Here is a 16,067-nt window from a genome sequence, read left to right on the forward strand (position 1 = left end):
AATTTGAGGTTGGCTGTTTAGGGTTCATACTTTACCTTTTTCACAGAACAGAAGTTTTAAGTAATAATAAACACAAGTTTGTTATGAAGAAATATTGGACAAACTGATAGGGAATGTTAACAGTTTTGTATACTTACCATGCACAGTAACATAAATAATTTTATTCAGTGCCATTCCAATTTCATTTTTTGCTTCACACGAATAATAGCCCTTGTCTTCTGGCAAAACATTCTCAATCCAAAGGCTGCCATTATTGAGAACCCTGTTAAAATAATCAGATTCATAAATTAATACACAAATCAGTTAAGACTGTACCTGCATGGATGATATATTAATTGGTCAACTTTGGAAATCAGTATTCACTGAACTTTTGAAAATTTGGTGAGAACTGTTCATGTGCAGACTGAATTATGGATTCATCATGTGATGCAAAACATGTTCAATGGGGAAAATCAGATAGCCTGATCGAATAAGGAAGAAATAATTCTTGTACTGAGTGAACAAGAAAACAATTAATAAAGAACATAATGAAGCAAAGAGACAGAGTGGTTTGCCACATACACAACATGAGTCATTGCAGAAAATAATAGCTGAAGGGATAGTAAAAGGAAAGAATTGTAGGGGCAGGCTTATATATGAGTACATATGGCAGATCATCAATTATTTTGGAGCTATGCCAGAAAGTTGAACAATGACTTTGAGATGTTACTTGTAATTGTTTAACCCATATTGCAAATGATTATATTGTTTGTGATAGTACTTCAAGTACTGAAAGGCTTTTATTAACCTTAGCATAAGTAAATATATGAAATAAAACATATTGTACAATTTACAAAATTGGTTTTCTTTAGATGAAATTTGAAACTTTTGACAATACATCACTGTTCTCTTACATAGGTTTCACAAAATGTAATTCATTCAACTGACTAAAATCAAAACATGGACAGCGAGACAAGAATTGTATCTGTCAATAGGCTTGACTTCACAGTTATATCCAAAGATATGCTTATCTTAAAATGGAACATATTAATAATTTAGACGAGGAAAATTCATTAATGAAGTAGAAACTGATTTGTAAGAAAAAATACAGAATACAAATTTTGACATACAGTATTTAAAATAGAGTGTCACTAAACTGATGGATATGACATAGGTCACATGGGTACATTGTCTAACAGGAAAGTACAAACCAATACAACTTTTTTATATTCCATCTCAACTATATGTATTTTCCATCTCAATCTGTGTTAATGACAGAGTGTAAATCTATCTAAAATTATACAATCAGTTATACTGTTCTCCTTTTAAAGATGTTGCATACGATGAATGGACAAAGTAAGTTTCATTAGTTCAGTAATTAGTTTCCTGTAATAAGATGTATGTGTCAATCAGAAACTTGTACAATAGTTTGTATGTTGGAATATTATAAATAGCTAATAAGATTTTGGGATTGATTAGGTACTGATGGCTAATTTGTTTGAATTTACATTTAGACATTTTTAAGTGCAACTATTTCTATCACAATGTAAAATGATGTGGTACTAAAGTTGATGTGAAGGAGTTTCTGGAAGTTCCGGTGATTAAACTTCAGTCTTGCAATAGCTGGTGTAAGACTTCTTGATGTTTTTATCTTATGAAACCATGGTACTGCTGAAACAATTGGATGAATTAATGCATAACAGCTACCTCTGATTTTAGAAGTTGTTTCTCATTTGTCTTGCCAGGTTACTGTCACTTGCTTTCTGAGAATAGGAATCCCAGTCTTTACACACATTTAAGAGTGCCATTTGCAGATGTTTATTTAGCAAAGTTGTCTATCTTTTCACTACAAGGGATTCCAAAGTGGGATTTCATCCAAGCTATCATAATTTATCAAAGTTTTATCTTCATATTGAACATGATTTCAATGAATGTGTTGGATGTTGAATTTGTACAACTGATGTGGTGGTTTCTTATTAATTGCAAGCTAACTTACCATTGGATTTTATGATCATTTTCTATTTGTAAATTGTCTGTGTACATATCAATGCTTCCAGTATTGCAGTCAGCTCAGTTGTCACCTTGGTTGAGGATGGATCTAGCTTGTATATGACTCCTTGTTGGGTGGGCTCATATCCCATTGTATTGGCAGCGGAATTGTGTTGTTGTTACAGTTTGTTGCTAAGATTGTGGTTTTGAAATCTTAAATGTGTCCTAATATCAGTTTGCAGAGTTAAGGTTTTGTATGATCTGACATAAGATCAGTATGAGTGGAGCCATACATAACCTTTTCTGTAATTTCTGCTTCTACTTATATTACCAGATGCCAAGTTCGTTCTGTTTGCCAATGACACAACCATTGCAATAAATAGCAAATCAAGTGTAGTCTTAGAAAGATCGGCTAGTAAAACATTTGTGGACATTAATCACTGGTTCCTAGCCAATTTCTTGTCACTAAACTTTGAAAAAAACACACTACATGCACTTCATAACTTGTAAGGGGTGTCCCACGAGTATATGCCTAACATATGATGACAAGCAGATAGAAGAAGTGGACGGTGTTAAATTCTTGGGATTACAGCTTGATAATAAATTCAACTGGGAGGAGCAAGCCACAGAACTGCTGAAGCATCTACGCAAACTATTTGCAATGTGAATTCTGTCAGACATAGGGAATATAAAAATGAAAAAGCTGGCATACTATGCTTACTTTCATTCCTTAATGTTATATGGGATTATTTTTTGGGGTAATTCATCAAGCCAAGCTAAAGTTTTCTGGGCACAAAAGTGTGCAGTAAGTTACATGTGGTGTGAACTCAAAAACATCCTGCAGAAGCCTGTTTAGGGAACTAGGGATTCTAACTACTACTTCCCAATATATTTATTCCTTAATGAAATTTGTCATTAAAAATATATCACTTTTTCAAACCAACAGCTCAATTAATGGAATCAATACTTGAAACAAGAATAATCTTCACAAGTATTTAAAATCACTTACTCTCGTACAAAAAGGTGTGCATTATTCAGGAACACAAATTTTCTATAACTTGCTAGCAGCTATAAAAAGCTTAACAACCAATGAAATTCAGTTTAAGAGAAGCCTAAAGGATTTATTGGTGGCCAACTCCTTCTACTCTATTGATGAATTTCTCAGTAGAACCAACTGGTGTGTGTGTGTGTGTGTGTCAATATATATATAAGTTCAATATAACTTCTGCACCATTTCAGTGCAGTAATGTGTTCATTGTAAATAAGTGTGTGTATGTGTGAGTACAGTCTTAACTTCTGCACCATTTTAGTGCAGTAATGTCTTCATTGTAAATAAGTATTGTAGTAGTAGTTCTATTACATGTTTATTACCTTATAAATAAAAAACTTTTTTATTTTAATTTCAGTGCATTAGTGTTTGTAAAATGATTCTTTCATATAGTGTTCATTAAAAAAATGACGATCATTCCCTTGGGACCAGTGGAAGGTGCATTAGGTTATTGGTTTCAGTTGTAAATATTTGTCATGTATTATTCTTTATCTGACATGTTCTATATCCTGGAGGATCTCCTCACTACAGATCAATTGGAATGAAAGTAAATCTAATCTAACCCAATCTAATGTAGACCACTACTGGTGGAAGCTGTTGATTTACCACATTTTTATGGTCATACAATACATACACTGCTTAGATTTTATCATATAGAGACACATATCTTTAAAGTATAAATAAAGAAGGAAATTGTTGCACACTTTTTTAAAAGTGTCTAATTTGCTTCAATCAGTCATGAATCTGTTGAGGTCATCATAATAGCCATGTAATTACATGCCAGGAATTCTACTACACAAAGTTGGGCTCAAATGGGCTCACTGGTGCTGATCCATAGCACATGTAACCATCATGAAAGCATGTCATTAACAGGCTCTAGTATAGAGTCATCGCTGTTTGTCGATTGGTAGCCAACCATGCTCCAGTTGTAGCTCTTATGATATTACATGTTTCTTCACACCTTCTGATATGATGTTCCCATTTGAGCCTGTCACTTATGAAGATCCAAGACTTTTTTATCTTCGCAACTGCAAAACTGTATTCTCCTACTTGCATTGTTTGGCTACCTGGAGTTCATGTCTCGTGAAAATCATCACAGAAGACTTTTGCCACTGTCTACACATCAGTCATGCTCACTTGAATATAAATCAATTGTGTGACTCACTCAGATCAGAATGTCCAAACACAAACTGGTAACAGCTTTCTTATGTTTTCCCCATATGGGTTTATGAATTTGCTAAATTGCCTAACTGCAGTGACTCATGACAATACACCATTTTATTTAGCAATTCTTCATACTTATAAGCTATATATGTACAGTGCTTACAACGCATTATTTAGTAGTAAGTAACTTGGTGATGTAGGCATAAAAACTTGCTTTGTTCAAACAGTTTTTAACCCTGCAGCCATAATGTAATTACAGGTTTAAATAATGACTCATATTCCCACCTAATGAGCTTTCCAATAGCCACAGGGTGTAGCCTGCCGACATTTCGTCATTACTTGCTACAAATAAAATAAAAGGACCTTCTTCATTAATTTCACACAAGTCAGCACTGGGAAAACTTGCAAGTTGTTAAAGTGCTGTGGTATCTTCTTGGGTGGTGGTGATGCATAGCAGTTTCTCTGTTGTATCTAATTTATTGATAAGTCCTTCCTCCATCAAGCTATCTCAGTGTTACTCTGAAAGTTCTTCATGTCTGTAGCTGTCACTATTTCAACATTCTAAATTTGTTACAGCTTCTCTCTATCAGGTTATGTGATGACTATAATGCTAATTAGTATGATAATTGGCACATGTTCTGCAGGGGTTGGACAAAAATATAAAAAACACCAAAAAACCACATGTACAGTGTAGGAAACCTGTTGGCATTCAAAACAGCTTACAGTCCTTTCAGAATGAAACCACAGGACCTATATGGTTTTCGGGGGAATCTTATACCACTCTTTCGGCAAAATAGTGGCAAGTCGAATAATGATGATGGAGCTGGATATCAGTCATGTATCCTTCTGTCTAAATTAGACCACAAATTCTCAAAATCATTGAGATCTTGTGGCTGTGATGGCCAGGGGAGATGCAACAATACATCCTTGTGCTCACAAAACCACCAGTGTGAAAGGGGCCATGTCATTTTTAACACATTAGCACCACTAGGGAACAAACATTGTTATGTGAGATGGACCTGGTCAGCCAAAATGGTCACAGAAACCTTAGCAGTAAAGTAACTTTACTAACAGTGGGCCCCATGGAATACCACAGTATATTTCGCAAATCATAACTGACCCCAACATGTTTCATTCTTGGGATTTAAACTTGGGCAGAAGTTGGAAACAGTTTGGAATAAGACTAAGTGCCCAAACCACTTTCTTCCATTGTTTGACAGTCCAGGTTTTATGACCTTGGCACTATGTTTTCTTGTTACAGAAATTCCTATCACTAATGGGACATTTCAGAATTCCGGCTCAGCCTGTAGTTCCCTGTATATGAAGGATTATGCATTTTTTAGTGCTGATGGGGTTCATGAGTGTGACATTCTGTTCTGTGGTGACTTTTGCAGCTGCTGTCCTCTTATTTCCTGTCACAATCCATGTCAATGACATTTCATGATGATCGCTCAACACACACTTTTGACTGAATTGTGAGTTAGTGGGTGATTTGGCTTTCCGTGTAACTGGTACAAATCTATGATACAATGCCTCTTGAAACACAAACACTTCAGCTCCCCTGATTACAGAAGCATCCACCGTACAAGCATTAACAATTTTCCCATACTCGAATTCACATTGCTCCAACACAATGCACTCACAACTGCACAGAACAATGCTCTGGCAAATACTGATACTTGCAACATATTGAGGTTGTGTCTGCTGCTGAGAAATGTGCAAGCTGTTGTTACAGCCAGTACAAACTAGCAACCAGCATCTGCTGACTCACCCACAGATTTACTTTGTAGCCAAATCTTGGCGGTGGTGTGCACAACATAAAGCAATGAACAATGTAAATACTGTTCGACAAGTCTGATTCTAATTGTTTTGGACCATATCAGTTGAGCTTAATGTGAGCTCCTGACAATGCATTTGGGATTATTTGGACAGCACCATCCATTTGTCCATCTTTTTACATCGCGACTGTGAAGTTCACAGTGCCTTTTGGGTTGGAAGATGGTTATTGGTTTTGTTGGCTCATGCATCCACTGTTTTTCTTTTAGTAATGCAATCAAACAATGTGATCAATCACTGAGTAATGTACATTCCCTGGGAATAGCATTCGAGCAATGCCCATTACTGTGACCACACGAATGCAAGAGCAAAGACTTTCATTATTACAAAACATTATCAATTGATTGCATATTCCTTTGCCACAAATAAATGTACCATTATGCCAACAGATTTTCTGTCAGTTACCATCACCACTTCCTACACTCTGAGCACAGTGTGTGTGTGTGTGTGTGCAGCAATAAAACTGGCCCATTACACTATTCACTTTTAACCAGCAGTTCTACATGTTCCTGCTTCACTGGCGACCTCAATGAGATCTGTAGTGTAAACATGTGGTGATTAACTCTGTGAAGTGGAATCATGAGTGGAATCGAGCTGACATCCTTGTGTGCGAACAGTATCTTGTTACCAAACAAACAATTCTTTGTTCACCCTCAGTCACATGTGAAAAATCTTTCAACTCTGAACATTTATCTATTTTCTGTCAAATTATCTTTATCTGCTTTTCCCTGGTGGAACGAAGCATACGAGTGTGGGATTTGTGTCTGTGTTGAGACGCCATGATCAGCCTCATTTGAACTCTTCCGTAGGGAGGGTGAACTTGGAGTTGGAGTGGCTGCTTAGGACGGATATAGGGTCTCATATTGGTTTGATTCCTGTGGATGCTATCGATAGATGGGACTACACTAGGCATGGCCTTCACCTCAATAGGAAAGGGAAGGGAAAACTGTCTGGGTTGATCACAGAAAACTTAAAGGGGGACACTGTCACAAGTGGTAAAATACCAGTGGTCACAGGTGTCAGAGGGATGCCTTTTTTGGGATAGGAAAGGGGGAAAGAAAACGAGTTTTAAGAGATATTGGCAGACACACTCAGTTTGAGAAAACAGATGAACAGGAGTCAGATTTTAGCATACAGCCTCCTTTTAAATAATGTTTAACAGAAAGTAATCGGAAACTGCCAGTTCATCTTCGCCTAAGCAACTATAATACCATTAGTGCGCAGTATCAGTTATCTTTATTACACCAGAACATTGCGGGACTCAGAAATAAAGTTGATGAACTAGTCATTTGTATCGATGAAATGAATTCATCTAACCAAATTGACATAATCTGTCTCTCTGAACATCAAGTGACCACTGTTATAGATATGTTAGACACTTCAGGATTTAAGCTAGCTTCCTACTTCTGCAGAATGAAAAATATAACACATTCATGAACAATGTCAGTACCATGTTTTAAAACTGTTTTCCTCTAAAAGTTACTCAAATTAAACAGAAGTCTATAATAAGGCCATGGATTACACAAGGAATAAAGATTTCCTGTAAGACAAAAAGGAAAATGTATCTGTCAACCAAGAATAGCTCAAATGCTGATGATTTAGCTAAATACAAGGAATACTGTAAAATATTAAAAAAAAGTAATTCAGACATCTAAAGAAATGAACTACGAGAAGAAGATAGCAATGCCAGGGAACAAAATAAAAACAATATGGGATATAGTGAAAGAGGAGACAGGTAGAACCAGAAAGGAACAGGAGAAAATAGCACTAAGGGTAGATGACACATTAGTAACCGATGGGCATAGTGTGACAAATCTATTTAACAAGTACTTTATATCCGTTACTGATAGAATGGGATTGTCAGGATCAGTAAATAATGCCCTTGAATATCTGAACCTAGCCTTTACAAATAGCTTCAGGTACATGGATATGTCACTCACCAAAAGAAATAACTTCCATAATAAAATCTTTAAAAACAAAGAATTCTAGTGGTTATGATGAAATATCAACAAAGTTAATTAAGGCATGTTCTTGTGAGTTTAGTATGATTATAAGTTACTTGTGTAACCAGTCAATTATAACTGGGACATTTCCTGACTGGCTAAAATATGCAGATGTTAAGCCTCTATTCAAGAAAGGGGATAAAGAGATACCATCAAACTACAGACCGATTTCACTTTTGCCAGCATTCTCAAAAATTTTAGAAAAAGTAATGCACAGACAGCTTCTCAACCATCTGACCACAAATAACATATTATCAAGAACACAGTTTGGATTTCTGAAGGGTTCTGATATCGAGAAGGCTATTTACACCTACAGTGAAAATGTACTTAATTCATTAAATAACAAGTTACAAGCAGCAGGTATTTTCTGTGATTTGTCAAAGGCATTCGATTTTGTGAACCACAACATACTTTTAAATAAATTAGAATTCTACGGTGTCACGGGCAGTGCTACAAAATGGTTCAAGTCATACCTCGCTAACAGGAAACAAAGGGTGTCATTGTAAGGGACTAGTGAATTAAGTCATCAGTCATCATCAGAATGGGAAGAAATTACATGTGGTGTCCCACAAGGATCCATCTTAGGGCACTTGCTTTTTCTTGTGTACATTAATGATCTCTCATCAATTACACTGCCAGAAGCTGAGTTTGTTTTGTTGGCAGATGACACAAGTATTGCAATAAATAGTATGTCGAGTGTAGTTCTAGAAAGATCTGCTGATGATATTTTCATGGACATTAATAAATGGTTTAAAGCCAACTCACTGACATTAAACTTCAAAAAGATTCACTATATGCAATTCAGAACCTGTAAGAGGTTTCCACCCAGGATATGCATAAAGTATGAAGAAGAGCCGATAGAAGAGGTTGACAGTCTTAAATTCCTGGGATTACAACTTGATAATAAATTCAGTTGGGAGGAGCAGACCACAGAACTGCAGAAACGCCTTAACAAATCTGTATTTGCAATTCGAGTGTTAGCAGACATAGGTGACCTAAAAATGAAAAAGCTTGCATAGTTTGCCTACTTTCATTCCATAATGTCATATGGTATAATATTTTGGGGTAACTCTTCAAGTCAAACAAAAGTTTTCAGACTCCAAAAGCATGTAATACGTATTATTTTCGGAGTAAATTCACAGACATCCTGTACAAACCACTTCAAAGAACTGGGTATACTAACTACTGCCTTTCAGTATATTTACTCCTTAATGAAATTTGTCCTAAATAATATATCTCTTTTTCCAAAAAACAGCTCAGTTCATACATACAATACCAGGAACAAAAATGATGTGCACAATGAATTAACAGCACTTACTTTAGTTCAAAAAGGGGTCCACTACTCAGGAACACTCATCTTCAATAATTTGCCAGCAAACATAAAAAATTTAGTTACAAATAAAGATCAGTTTAAAAGGAGCCTGAAAGACTTACTAGTGGCCAATGCCTTCTACTCCATTGACGAATTTTTTAATAGAAACAAATGATGTATTGTATATATTCATACTATTAGTATTGTTATTTCAGCTTTAAAAAAAATAATAAATAAAAAGACATGTTCCACATCCATGAGGATCTCCTCAGCACGGATCTATGGAATGAAAAAATAATCTAATCTAATCTTGACTCTAAACCAAGATGGCAGCCTTAGAGGAACTGCAAAAGACTATAGAAGATCTTCTAGTGTACAAATCAGAGGCTTGAAAGTGAATTACAGGCATGTCCACATGCAGAGGCTCCACATGCCCAGGACCAGCTCAGCAATGTCACACTGCTGGAGTAGTGACAAGCATTGGGCAGACATTGGTCAGTCTGCCTCCATTTTGGCCCCATGAGCCATTCATGTGATTCAGACAAGTGGAGGTGGTCTTCCTAAGTAACAATATAACCTGTGACCTCGCCAAATTTGGGCCTGTCATGAGCCAGCTCAACCAGAACTACACTGTCCAAGTCTGGGACATAATTGCTGCCCCAATGATGTCACCAGTTAAAGGAGAGCAATGAGTACATCAGTTGCTGTGCCAATAGGAATGTGGTGACAGGAGGCCATCTCAGTTCCTGTGCCATCTGCAGAGCCTCGCACAGTGCTACATGATGCCAGACTTGCTGCTGCATGCTATCTGCATGTGCAGCCTCCCAGAAAAGGTGCAGGCTCTCATAGCTATGCAGACAGATATGCAGTTCTATGCCACTGCTGACTTGGCTGATCAGGTGCATGATGTGCTGACAATGGTCCCCTGTACCGTGGCTGCAGCAGCCTATGACACTGTTCCCCCACATCCATGGTGGCACACACCTCCCGCACCTACTGTCTCAGGTGCTGATCTGCACCAGCTAGTTCAGAACTTGGCAGAACTGAGCATGGAGATCGACCATTTGGTGCAGTGTGGACGGAATGCAGCAGGCACAATAGCAGCATCTGATCCAACTACTGATGATCCGACTTGCCCAACTGGCAATGCAGCACCAGCCACTCTAGCTGTACTCAGCCACCATCAAATCAGCCACCAAATGGGTTCTGCTAGTACCATGCCTGCTTCAGTAATGATGAGACAAAGTGCCAGCCACCCAGTTCACACCCAAATGCCAGCTGTAACCGGGATTAGATGCACCCAGCTGCAGTGCTATATCAAAGCATCTCTCCATTGTGGAGCAGGCTGGTGGTGTCAGATACATTGTAGACACAGCTTTCGACCTCTCAATATTGCTTTGAGACACACTGAGGGACCAGAGGATCACCAGGGCACTATCTCTCAGGGCTGCAAATACTTCAACAATCTAAATCTATGATATACCAATGAAATCTGGATTCTCGATCTTCGACTATGCCACACATTTGGTGTGGACCTCCACTGTGGTTGAAATCAACAAGCCAACCCTAAGGCTGGATTTCCTTGGACACTACAAGATACTTGCTGATATCACAAACACCCAGCTGACAGACACAACTACAAGTTTGAAGATAGCAGCAGGCTGCTGCGTTCAGCACAAAAACCAATTAATTGTCCCAGGCTGTATGCTAACATCATCAACAAATTTCCAGAGCTCACTCACCTGCCCGATGCTCCGAGGGTCATGAAACAGTCAACAGTCCACCACATCATAACCACACCCTGTCCTACCACTTCATGTCACCATATTGACTTGCACCCAGCAGGCTTGCTGCAGCAAAGGCTGAGTTTAATTCCATGCTATGACAAGGCATTGTCTGACCATCAAGCAGCACGTGGTCCTCTGCCTGACACTTAGTTCCAAAAAAAGACAATCTGTGGTGCCCATATGGGAACTATCATGTCTTGAATTCATGAATACTGCCGGAACGATACATGGTAGCACACTTCCAAGATTTTAGCCATGCCTTGGCGGGCTCAGTAATTTACAACACAATCAACTACACAAAGATATTCACATAAATTCCAGTGACTGCTGAAGGCATTAAAAAAATGTCAATAACCATGCCATTTGTGCTCTTCAAGAACATGTATACAACAGCTGGTCTTCAGAATCTTGCCCAGGCCTGGCAGCGTTTCTTGGATGGCATCTTACAAGGTTTACCAAGTTGTTTCATGTATCTTGATGACATCTTGGTCTTCTTGAAGTCCCCCGAGCTCCATCGCCATCCGCTAACAACTTTCTTTCAGCACCTGGGTGAGGTCAGCATTATTGTTAACCCCTGGAGTGTATATTTGTTGCCATGGAAACAGAGATTCTGGGACACTGTTCACTCCAAATGGATCCAAGCCATTACCTGATAAGGTATAGGAAACCTTAAAAATGCCACACCCACCAACACACAATAAGTTACACCACTACCTTGGCATGCTGAAGTTTTATCGGCACTTCTCCCTAATGCTGTTGCTGTGGAGGAGCTGCTTACTGGAGCTCTGCACATCCCCTCTGTGAAGGAAAGGATTCCTGTGCACTGGACAGACACAATGGAAAAAAACTTCACCAAAACCATATGAAACTTCGCAGAAGTGACACTACTCATGCACCCAGTTTACGACACTGAACTGGGTGTGGTTGTTGACCCTGGCCAGATTGCTGTAGGTGCAGTGCTCCAGCAGCATGCCCACAGTAGCTGGTAGCCACTCAGCTTCTTCTCATGGAAGCTAATGATGTCACAACATGCTTGGAGTGTCTATGAGTGTGGTTGTTCACAGTGTATGAGGCAGTAAAATACTTCCACCTGTCAGTAGAAGCCTATTCCTTCATGACTTATACCAACCACAAGCCCGTCACTCACTTGTTTCAGGCGTTAACTTCACCAAATGTTCACCACACCAGTCCCAGCAGTTGGAGTACATGTCACAGTGCTACACAAACATTTGTGGTATTTCTGGGGTAGCCAATATAGTTGCCACCAGTGTGTCTGCACTTGTGCTGTTGTCTCTCCTCCTATAAACTTTAAAGATTTTGCCCATGAACAGGAGAGTGATGACCAGCCTGACAGCCTGTGCCACCATGCCTCCACCAGCCTATGACTCAAATTAGTCTCCATTTGCCACATCACCTGGATGGAAGCACTTCTGTAGTACTTCTCAGACTGCAAGTTTCACCAAAGGAAGAGATTGACCTTTCATCTACAGATAACACAACTCTCCATTCCTGGAGATTTCATGGAGGAAGTACCCTGCTATTGGTAGATCATCTGAACAGCCATACGGCCAGCCACCAATCACATGCACTGACATGGCATGGCAACAACAAAGGATTTATACATGGCAGTCTACAATGATGTACACATTGTAATGTTGTGCACTGATGCAGTGCAGCCTCAATATCAGTCGTCCTACTTGGGGCCGCAACATGTAATCACTCGCAGTGGAAAAAAAAAAATTCAACATCGAGTACAAGGGTGAGCCATCTAAAGTCTTGATCGACCAAGTAAACCTGATTAATGTCTTATCCACTCCAGCAGCTGGTTATTTCTTTGATCCAGTGGAAGATAACTTGTTGATGGATGACAATTTCCCATTACCAGACAGAGAGGCTCTCTGGCACAGCTGCTGGCACACGAATGCTGTCAGCTGTCACTGCACCACCACATATGCCTCAGTCCCCGCCCACCAAGCCCAGGCAGATGGTCCAACTGGTCAGTCTGGGCCTACCACAGGTACACCAAGCACCCCCGCAAACTACATCACACATTCTGGCTGCCATGTCCATTTCAAATGCCCAAGCTATTTATTAACAACACGACATGGAATGCAGCCTGCATGCATGCCAGCCATCATATGGGGTTAGAATATGCCCCCAAGCCACTGCTTGCTGTAGAGACCTTTTGTCTAGTGGACTACATCATCAGCTGGTCTCCCCTCAAGCTGTAGTCATTACCTCTTGGCTCATCGGCAGCTTCTGCATCGGAGCTCCTGCACTCACATCTGTGCCTCCATCGCGTCGGGCTTTGAGACTGGATTAACTGCCCTGCAAGTGTCTGTGTTTGTATTCCTGTCAAACTCTGGACTTCGCCCACCATGACACCAGGCTAGTCCATTGCAGTTTCGGGACCCGCGTGTGAGTCATAATGGCACCAGGCTCAAGTTAAGTCACTTCATGCAGTTCCCCTGCCTCCATAGTCTTGATCATCAAAGTCGGACTGAATGCCATGCCATGCTTCCACATCAGACTGTGTCAGTGAATGTAATGAAATATGAACAGCGCAACTTGTGAACGCTTCGTTTCATGATATTAACTGCCAACCAGAGTTTGCTTGTGTGTCAGTTCCCCCAAAAAGGAACCACACATGGCTATGGGCCGGGGACAGCCTGCTGCTTATGTCACTAGCCAGCTGTATGTGGACACACTGACTCTGCTCTCTGCCAGCCTGCGCGCTGACATCACTGACTGCCAACTAATCACTGCAGGCTAGCTTGCCACCATCGTGCTGCCACTGGTGTCACCAGAAAGCACATGAGCTCCAGACCTGTTTAAGCCTGCACCACATAAGATGGTGCTTCTGTACATAGAGATGGAGCAATAGTGAAGTGTGGGGGGGATGAGGTTTGTGTAAGCATGGTGGTAGAAAGCAGACAAAGCCCGTATTGCCAAACTGTGTTGGTGCTGAGAAAAATCAGATTCATTTGCTTACAGTATATCCTATCACACATTCAGATCTGTGAGGAATGTAATAAATTTTATAACTGATTTGATCATTCATCTGTATGAGAGAAATCTTAATTCAAATGTTGACATGTTAGGCCAGGTGCTCAACAGCTTTATTTCGCGTAATGTTGGAAGGCAAGAACAACTGAAACGTCAAGTACATTTTGTCTCAAAAAGATGATTGTCCAGTGACAAGGCCATTGAGATTGCTTACAATATTTGTCATTTTGGTGCAATTATAAGCAAAACAGTAATACACAGTCGCCTGCAGATAAAAATCGAAAATGAAACTCACAGGCTACAAATCTGTAGCTTCCAAGCTCTGCAACTTATCCCTTTATGGGTAACAGCAGAGATGCAGTTGCAAATTTCAAAAGTTGACTTAATTTTTCTACTTTTGTTCTCTAATCTGTTATGGCATCATAGATTCTGATAACTTTTCCTAAAGGCAGAAAGTGTTTTCGCACAGAAACTTGTAACAATACGTAATGTCCACTCTAGAACTTGTTGAAGACAGCTCAATAAACTGTCGTTCCAATGATGAATTTAAGTCTGAAAACAACAGTAGGCTAACATTCATCATTATAATAAGAAGAAGAGGAATCCTTTACACTAACCAATGATCCATAATACTGGGCACAGAAATGAGTAAGGTATTTTGCCACAAAAATCTTTCACAACTTTATCATTGAAACGAAGAATCTAATGAGTAACAAAATGAACTTCAAACACAAACTGAAATCATTGTATTTTCTTGAAAACTACTCTATGGAATTTCTTGAAAATGTGAAATTTTATAATATGTTTATGCGTATGTATCTGAATGTAGTTAAGTCTAAATCACTGTTTGCAAAAAAGAACTACTAGTAGCAACGATTAATGCAAAATATTACAGTGTAAATGATCAGTGGAGGGCTATAGGAAGAATGGAAGCAGTACAGTCCCAAACTACCGAGCGAGGTGGCGCAGTGGTTAGACACTGGACTCGCATTCGGGAGGACGACAGTTCAATCCCGCATCCGGCCATCCTGATTTAGGTTTTCTGTGATTTCCCTAAATCGCTCCAGGCAAATGCCGGGATGGTTCCTTTCAATGGGCATGGCCGACTCCCTTCCCCGTCCTTCCCTAATCCGATGAGACAGATGACCTCGCTGTCTGGTCTCCTTCCCCAAACAACCCAAGCCAACAGTCCCAAACTCATGTTACCTGATGTCTTAAAGTGAATCATTCTGTTGTTTCTTGGATGTGACAAGGGTTTAGAAAGACCAAAGCTGCATCATGAAGATAAGGGCAGGGCCACCCATTGTGACATCAGAAAGAGAGGACTGTTGTTTGGTTGTAAGGCGTGACAGTACTGCCTTAGTACTGTGCAGCAAACAGCATCTGTCCTTGCAGCATCCACTGGACATGTATCGATGCAAATAGTATTGAGAAGGCTTCGACAGAGTGGCCTTTATTGTAGGAGACTTGCTGTATGACTCTGAGACCCAGATATTGTGGAAACAGACTGATGTCGAGGAAGATTGCTAATGGTTTGGGCAAGGATTATTTTGACCACTCGAACACCTCTTCATGAAACTGTATGGGTGAAGCAGAAAGGTTTAACTGCTTTCAGGTTCATGATGATGTCTTGGGACCTAATATATGGTTGCTGCAAGGTGCTGTGTGCTTATACTTCACACTGATGGATGATAATGCTCAACCTCCTAGAGCACAAGTGGTTGATGTTTTCTTGGAAATGGAAGACACTGCAAGCATGGTGTGGCCTGCTCACTCTCTGGATTTGAATCTCATAGAGCATGTCTGGGATGCTCTAGGGAGATGGGTTACTTCATGTCAGAATAAACCAACTACTCTCTAAGACTTGCTACCAGCTCTGCAGGAAGAATGGACATTATTGCCTCAACATGACATTGATGGCATTATTCACAGCATGCTCCATT

At 39.7% G+C, this 16,067-nt stretch overlaps 1 protein-coding gene across 1 annotated transcript in view; it reads right to left on the bottom strand.

The window, feature by feature from the left end:
* Positions 1 to 10,134, bottom strand: part of LOC126235453 (Down syndrome cell adhesion molecule-like protein 1 homolog) — a 137,462-nt gene extending 127,328 nt beyond the window's left edge. The window contains exons 1-2 of the mRNA XM_049944175.1: positions 10,028 to 10,134; positions 138 to 262 (exon numbers count right to left, since the gene is read on the bottom strand). Coding sequence (XP_049800132.1) covers positions 138 to 262; positions 10,028 to 10,134 — 232 coding nt within the window. The remainder of the gene's footprint in view (positions 1 to 137; positions 263 to 10,027) is intronic.
* Positions 10,135 to 16,067: the final 5,933 nt, after the last annotated feature.

This window comes from Schistocerca nitens, chromosome 2 (genome assembly GCF_023898315.1).
Source record: "Schistocerca nitens isolate TAMUIC-IGC-003100 chromosome 2, iqSchNite1.1, whole genome shotgun sequence".
Taxonomy (NCBI): domain Eukaryota; kingdom Metazoa; phylum Arthropoda; class Insecta; order Orthoptera; family Acrididae; genus Schistocerca; species Schistocerca nitens.